This window comes from Rhagoletis pomonella, unplaced genomic scaffold, assembly GCF_013731165.1.
Source record: "Rhagoletis pomonella isolate Grant_MI unplaced genomic scaffold, Rhpom_1.0 Rhpom_scaffold_00011, whole genome shotgun sequence".
Lineage (NCBI taxonomy): Eukaryota > Metazoa > Arthropoda > Insecta > Diptera > Tephritidae > Rhagoletis > Rhagoletis pomonella.
The window spans coordinates 8,804,326-8,812,085 of NW_023458565.1; the positions used below are offsets into that span (position 1 = coordinate 8,804,326).

At 37.5% G+C, this 7,760-nt stretch overlaps 2 protein-coding genes across 2 annotated transcripts in view; one reads left to right on the forward strand and one right to left on the reverse strand.

Annotated features, from left to right (window-relative positions):
• The window catches only part of LOC118747146 (band 7 protein AGAP004871-like), a gene marked incomplete at its 3' end in the record, with an annotated part of 339,213 nt that overhangs the window by 297,340 nt on the left and 34,113 nt on the right, over positions 1–7,760 (forward strand). The gene's annotated exons all lie outside the window — the stretch shown is intronic.
• LOC118747361 (band 7 protein CG42540-like) lies at positions 5,822–6,331 on the reverse strand. The gene is made up of 2 exons (XM_036481422.1): positions 6,122–6,331; positions 5,822–6,051 (listed from the first exon to the last, which is right to left on the reverse strand). Exons 1-2 carry the CDS (start codon positions 6,263–6,265, stop codon positions 5,827–5,829), a joined length of 369 nt encoding a protein of 122 aa, XP_036337315.1. The 5' UTR covers positions 6,266–6,331; the 3' UTR covers positions 5,822–5,826.

Consider the following 7,760-nt stretch of genomic DNA (forward strand, 5'->3'; position numbering starts at 1 on the left):
ATATATGTACATACATATTCATCACACTTCGTCTACTTCTGCCAGCTCCACGCTAACGTCATGACAGCTGCTTATTTGTCAAATTTCTTCAGCTACATATTTATTGCTGCTCCCTGGCTTTGATTACAAGTACTATGTATAGTATAAGTAGATAAGTATTTGAATAGAGTTTTCGATAGTTTTTTTTTAATGGTTTTTCTTGTAGTTATTGCATACGATTTCACATTTTGGCTCCACTGATTGTGTATCCGTTTTGTATAACTTATTCATTCTTAGGCTGCGTTTTTTAAAGAAAGTTAATTTTTTTTTGTATTTTAATTTTGTAATTCTATGTTTAAGAAATTTCTTAGTTTAATTGAAGTTATGTTTGTAATCAAAAAATTGCTGGTATGTGTACTTAATAAAAATTTGCTATTTGAAATTGCCAAAATTTTTGTCCATTACGATTTTTAATTGATTTGTGAATGAATTTTAATATTTTGCGCTAAATTATGGTTTTAACATTCTATATTACATTTTTTCGTTTACTGCTACTTTCACATTTCACAACTCTTTATTTACAAATCTCGAAGTTAGTAAACTTTTCTAAACGAAAACACTGTGCAACACAGAATAAGGTGACTGTGATAATATAGTATGAAAAGCAGTAAGTGACGCTTCAATTATTGCGTGCCAATTTCTGTCCGATTTCTCATTGAAGTGAGTACGCTTTTAGCTTCAATATCTTAGTAGCAGTGTGCTTAGGTGAGGTTTTTTCAGCTGCTCTCGTCCGGCATCTGGAAGCAGGATTACTTAATTGGTGCAATGCGATAACAAAATAGAAGCTTCTCGAAATATTTTGCTTCCTAAAGAGAAATCAATTGTTTGTTTTTATGCATAAATCAGACACTCAAGAGAGTAGTGATGGAGAATGCAGAGCTAGAACGAGTGAAATGCTCCAATAGGTAATCTTCTACTCTCTTCCTATATATTGAAAAAAAAAATGGAAAAAGGCCTTTTCAAGAAAGAGAAGAGAGAGGCATAAAGACGCGAATGAGAAGAGCCTGAAACGCTGGCAGGCAGGACTGCGGCTCGAAAATTCGGTTAGAAGGTAAGGCATCAATCAAATCGTTTTACCACCGGGTCTAGGTCCTGCAAAGATGAACATGGAAATCTGGTAACAGATGTCCAGAGCTGAGATATGGAGGGAACACGCTTTTCAATGACGACACAGGTGGCGCGCTTGATGAGGGAGAACCCGAACCAATGTATTTGGATGTAGCTTACGTCCCCCTACTCGACCAAGATGCGGTGAGAATAGCAGTAAGGCGGCTTAAAAACAAGAAGGTCCCGGGCCCGCCGGTTTACCGGTTGAGCTGTTCACAGCCGGTGGCGAAGAGTCGGTGTGGGGCATGTACCAACTTTTAAGCAGAATTTGGTCTGATGAAGACATGCCCGAAGACTGGAATCTAAATGTACTTTGTCCAATCCACAAGAAGGGAGATCCCGCCGTTTTCGCCAACTATCGCGGAATAAGCCTTCTTAATATAAGTCCTGTCGGTGATACTGTGTGAAAGACTTATCAGCGTGGCTTCAGATTTTTACCGCACGTCAAATCCTGGAGAAGACACTAGATAAACAAATCGACACACATCATCTTTTTGTCGACTTCGACGCTGCTTCTGATAGCACGAAGAGAAGTTGCCTGCGTAATGCCATGTCTAAATTTGGGATCTCCGCAAAACTAATACGGCTATGTACACAACCTTCAGCTCCGTCCAAATTGGGAAGGACCTCGCCCCGCCGTTTGAGGCCAAATGAGGTTTTAGACAAGGCGATTCACTCTCGTGCGACTTTTTCATTCTGATGCTGGAAAGCGCTATAAGAGCTGCCAATATACATATGTATATATCGACATCGTCGGTCTGAAACAAAAGGATGCGCAGCATTTTCCAGTGTAGAAAAGCAAGCTAAAGAGGTCGGTCTTGCGGTGAATGAAGACACTACAATGTAGCTGCTGTCAATATATAAAAAGAGTCCACACGTCACTGCTGGCAGCTATAACTTTGAAGTAGTGAAGAAGGGCTTTGTCTACCTAGGATTCAGCATAACGTCAAATTGGAGAACAAGCAAGGCAAAACTCTTGCCAAAAGGTGCTACTTTGAGCTCGGTAGGCAATTGAAAAGCCAAGCCCTCTCTCGACGAACAAAAATTACGCTCTACAAGGCATGCCAGTTCTTCTAAGTACATATATAGCGCCGCAACGTGGACGATGTTAAACAAAGAGGAGAAGAATTCAGATGCTTTCGAGAGAACCATTCTGCGAAAGGTCTACGGCTCCGCTCGCGTGGACGATGGGCATAGGAGAAGATGTAATGACGAACTCTATGAGCTTTGTAACGACATGGACATCGTTAAGCGCATCAAAATACAGCGATTGCGCTGGCTTGGTCATGTTGTACGCACGGATGACGAGGCTCCGGTAAAAATATCCTTCGACTCCTCACCCATGGGTGGACAATGAAAGCAAAGGCTCCCACGAACAAAATGGAAGGACCAAGTGCAGAAGGATCTGTCTGTTCTCGTTATGAGCAACTGGCGCAAATTTGCAAGGGGAGATGCAATTGGAGAAGCTTTTTGGTCTCGGCCCAAACCGGCAAACGGTTGTGGTGCCAAATATGAAGAACAAGAAGAAGAAGAATTATCTATATGGCAAATTCCCTGTTAACCGAATCACGAGGTTCGAAAAATGTTGAGACGCTCACAGATTTCACTTTAACGTTTGAGATCGGCTCTCTTTCGAGTGCTTTGTTTATTTACTTTGGTTGTTGGTGACAGTCATGCTGACAAGTAATTACGCAACATATTAAGCTAAGCATGTATGTGTGTATACTTTTGCAATTTATAATTTTCAAACTATTCTCCGCAGTAAATCAGGACCTCCGGTCGTTAAAGTATTTGCTATTAATTATTTAACTACTCGTATTTAAATGCTAATAAAGTGATATCCTTAAACTGCTAAAATGTCAATGCGATAGGTAATGTATGTGTGGGTAAAACTTTTTGAATTTTCGCGTGCTTATAAATTTGTGGGAATTATATGTAGATAAGTGAATGCATACAATTTAATATTGCACATACTTATGTACATATATACATATATAGCAAATATATTAAAGTTATCATTTTTTTGTGGCATATGTATCAACGTGTTATAATTATAAATTTCTGATACATTTAAGACAGCTTATAACTGTAATAAATTTTCGCACTTAACTGATAATTTTTTTTTTTAATTACAAACTGTACGAATTTACGCTAATCGAGCAAACTTAACGCCATTTCAGCAACATTTACATATTTCAACTCCCTAAGGCTACTTATTCATTTATACTTATTTGTATATGTACTAGAAATAGCTATATAATCGTATTTACCTAGGCGAGTGGATACGTACCACATACAAATACAGTGTACACAAAAAGTATAAGTACACTTGTATGTCGCTTCTAAGTGTCATTAAAATTTGCTATTGTTTTTAGCTTGATGCCTGCTTTAAGTTTTCAATCGAACTATATTTCAGTTATTTTAGAGCAATTGCTTTTGTCGAATCGGCGCATTTTCTTCCAGTGATTCCTATTTAACCTCATAGATCAGTGCTACAGACATGGCAGCATTGATGATGAGCACCTCTCTCTCTAACATCCGCCTATCCTTTCTTCTCTAATTAACGGCCAACTCGAAATAAGTTCAAGAATATTCAAGATCCTTCCAAAGTCTTAAATAGCTCATCATCAATCTCTAGTGGCCACTGGAAGAAAGCAGTACCACAGCCGTAGCCACGCGTCAGGGATGCAAGTTAGTTTAGCCGAAATATCAACATTTTGTTTCACCAACGACGAAGGTCGATTAGTCAAAAAGCCATTCTCCCCAATGAAATAAGCAGCTGGATTTTAAAGTATTTGGCAAAAGGCAAGACCAGATTAAGTTACCATCTCGTTTCTGAATACGGTAGTACCACTAGCGAAGCCATGGGAACCATATAAATTAAGAGCTTTCGAAATGGTCAGTTGCGCTACACAAACTCGACGAAAAATCTCATTTGCACCTCAGTGAATAACCTGAGTAGTCATCACTGATCGATGACATTTCGAGATCAACTTATTGACCGGTGCTTTTAAATGCCTTAGCGCGATACTCCCTCCTCCACTAGAAGGCATTTCTCTAACCTCATTCGCCGAAGGCTAGTTGTTTTTGGCGACGGGAAATGCTATCTCTCATAATTATACCGCTTCATCACTGATCTAAATACTTTTCAAGACGATAGAGTCAAGCTTAATAGATCAGTGAAAGAAGAATACCCTCTCTGTCGATATCGTTAATTTAACTCGATTTATTCGACAACACAGTACAATAAAAACTATTGACGGATGCCTTCAGCTTGCGTGGGAACACCACATGCACGAAGAAGTCCCTATTCAAGGAATCCCTATTGGTTGTTACCCTAAAGATCCCGCCAACAGGCACTTGTTCGTAGTCAAGTCAATTATAAGGCACCTCAGAACATTACACAAAACGCATCTTTATGACCAGTTTTAGCAGTTCCTATGACTTCAGCTGATTAAGTTCGATTACAGACAGTCTATAAAGGCTGTTCATAGGTAGACAATTCGCACCTTCCTCAACTCTCATCCTATAAATGCCGTAATCGGAATGGAAACGTAAGCTATCACAGACCGACAAGACAAGCTCGAGTAGCACCGGCGTATCCAATTTACTTTAGCAAAACTCCTTTGCGGATATTGACGATAACATTCCTAAAAGTATAGATGTATGTACTTTGGATATTCATCTAAGCTATTAAGATGAATATCCAAAGTATAGATGTATGTTAGGAATGTCAATAAACTAAAGGACCACAGGCCATATGAGCTCCCGGTTTCGCGTGCTCTGTGAGGATTTCTTAGTTTCTGAATATCTCACAGATTTTTGGAGTATCCATTCCTTGCCTTTCGGATGACTGAAACACCAAAAAGGTATAGAGTTTAGCAAAATGTCCACTTTGGTTGTGCATTACTATTGCATGGATGATTGGTTTCATAGAACATCCTTAGACTTGGCGCTCATGAGTGTATAGTGAAAACGTGGCGACCACGAACTCAATAAAAGGACCAAAAGTGAAGAAGGACTTGTGAGTACTTAGTATGAATATTTGGCGGAACTTGGCTAAGACAAATTTTTGCTGGTTGTAGATCCTCTGGGCTCTATTCTGCAAATATTTTGTTGAAAGATACTGTAATCAAAACCAGCTAAATCAGTTAAATCATTTTATTTGGTTCGATTTCAGTATGGAGGCTAATAGCCTGTTTCCAACAAAAGCTTAACTGCTGTTAAGAGTTATGGCAAGTTTCAAGAATTTCAACATGGGGTGCTCATCAAGGTCTGTTTCTTACTTTTTGTTTTACGCTTTCGTTTGCTTCTACTAATATTTATGAGCAGCTCTCTTCGAGTTGTAATGTACGGACCTACCTGAAGACGCATACTTTTTGTGCACACTGTTTTCAATTCATTTCATCCAATCGGCTCAGCAGTTAAATACTATGTTTTGAACATTCCAACATTCACAAATCACAAAGCAACATTTTTTTCAAATCAACTTTTCAATCTTAGCTCATCCGCCTAATTAATTTTATGTATATCCACTTATAAGTAAATATTTACGTTTTGATTTTTTCTTCAAGTTTATAGTAAAATCGTTTGCAAACTACATACATACATTTTTTTATTATTTCGTTTGCTTTTGCCGGCCATAACGATTACCTAAATTATTTTTTCGTTTTTCGTTTTTTACATAGATGCCGTTTGAATGCCCGCTTGCGGTGATGTCGATTGCTGTGGTGAATTTTGGCTGCTCACTCCTGCCACCGCTGGTGGTATGGCTACGACGGTGTTTTGTTGCGCGGCGTTTTGTTGCGCCGTTGCCTCGGTTGTCTTCAGGAAATAAGTTATCAAATCGATGGGCAATGGGAAAACTATTGTTGAGTTCTTTTCCGCCGATATTGTATTGAGAGTCTGGCGCCGGAAAGGGTTGTCATTTAAATTTTAGTTTAGATTGTTTTGTTTTTGTTAACTCTAAATTTACCTGTAAGTAACGCAATTGTAGCGCTGCTGGTGAACCTCCAATGACTTCAGAGGCTTCGCGTAGTGCCTTTGATGCTTTTTGCTCTCCTTCAGCGGCAATAACTTTGGCGCGTGCTTCACGAGCTGCTTCAGCTTCGGCTGCCATAGCGCGTTGCAGTTGTACTGGTAGGCGTACATCCTTACTGTAATAGGGAGAGGGAGGAAAATATGGGTTGGTATCAGAGGATGTACAATAATGAAAAATATACATGGGCATTAAAAAAAGAAAAATTATATACATTTAAAGCAGCGACCGTACCGTGGGTCTATTTTAGTTATAAAAAAGAAAGTCAATAAAACAATAAGTTATAGTTTTTTAGCACATTGAGTTGGAAAACGAGTAAGTATTTTTGATTTTTAAGACTAAAATAAAAACAACATTTTCTTCATATTTTCGAACCCAATAATAGCCGGGGTTGTATGTTTTTATTTTTCGATTTTAAGACAGCCACGATTCACATTAGTGTACCTTCCAATTTCAAGGTTCCTAAAAAATCCTGTATAAAACACAGAAAATCCGAAACATGAGAAACACTTATAAGTGTTAAAAGTGCGAAAAACCATTATAGGAATTCCGAAAAGCTATAATATATATTCCCGGAAGCACCTAAGAAGTTTCGAGCAAATCCGAAAGTTTTCGCATTTTTCCACCCATTTCCATTTTTGGACAAGTCCACGTATATGTATATTAGCAAACTGAAAAGCGTGCAGCACGCTGCTTTGATATTGAATTATAGGGACTTCAGCTCCACCTCCAGCAGGGTTCTAGAAACTCTATATATGCAAATTTTCCTATCGACCTTTATGGTACTCGAAGATACCGAAAATTCTAACGTCACGAAAGAATGAAATTTTTTTATAAAAGCTGCTAGCTCATTAAAGTTAGTACCTAACAAAATATCGATAACAAAACTGATAAAAATGTCGGTAACAACATAGATAGTAACATCTAACAAAATATCGATAGCAAAACTGATAAAAATATCGATGACAAACTCGATAAAATTTCCGATAACAAAATCGATAAAAATACCACAACAAAAAAAAACAAAAGCGATAAATAATCGATAACAAAATCGATGAAAATATCCATAACGAAATCGATAAAAATCGACAAATAATCGATAAAAAAATCGATAAATAATCGATAAAAAGGACGAAAATAGTCGATAAAAAGATCGATAAATAATCGATAACAAAATAGGTAAATAATCGATAACAAAATCGATAAAATATCGATAACAGAATCTCTGAGGAATTCGGTAAAAATTTCGATAGCGAATTCGATAATAATATTGGTAGCAAAGTCGATTGAAAAATCAACAAAAATATCTATAATCGATTAGGAAATCGATAAAATTATCAATAACAAAATCGTTAACAAAATCGATAACAAAATCGATAACAAGATTGATAAAAATGTCGATTAATATATCGATAAAACCTGAGAATCCCGAAAATCTCTAAAATCCCAAAATAGTTCCCAGATTAAGTCACTGTGTCTCTATATTTATCCTCTTCTCTTTAATCTATAAACTTGATCTTCTTGGTCTCCCACCTAATTTTCTACGTTGGATCTCTTCATACCTCTATGATAGATC

Bases quoted from the DNA above. Each gene is read 5' to 3' on its own strand.
- LOC118747361 (XM_036481422.1), bottom strand. From the start codon at position 6,265: ATGGCAGCCGAAGCTGAAGCAGCTCGTGAAGCACGCGCCAAAGTTATT. The intron at 6,052-6,121 runs GTAAATTTAGAG...TTCCGGCGCCAG, and splicing joins TACAATTGCGTTACTTACAG to ACTCTCAATACAATATCGGC.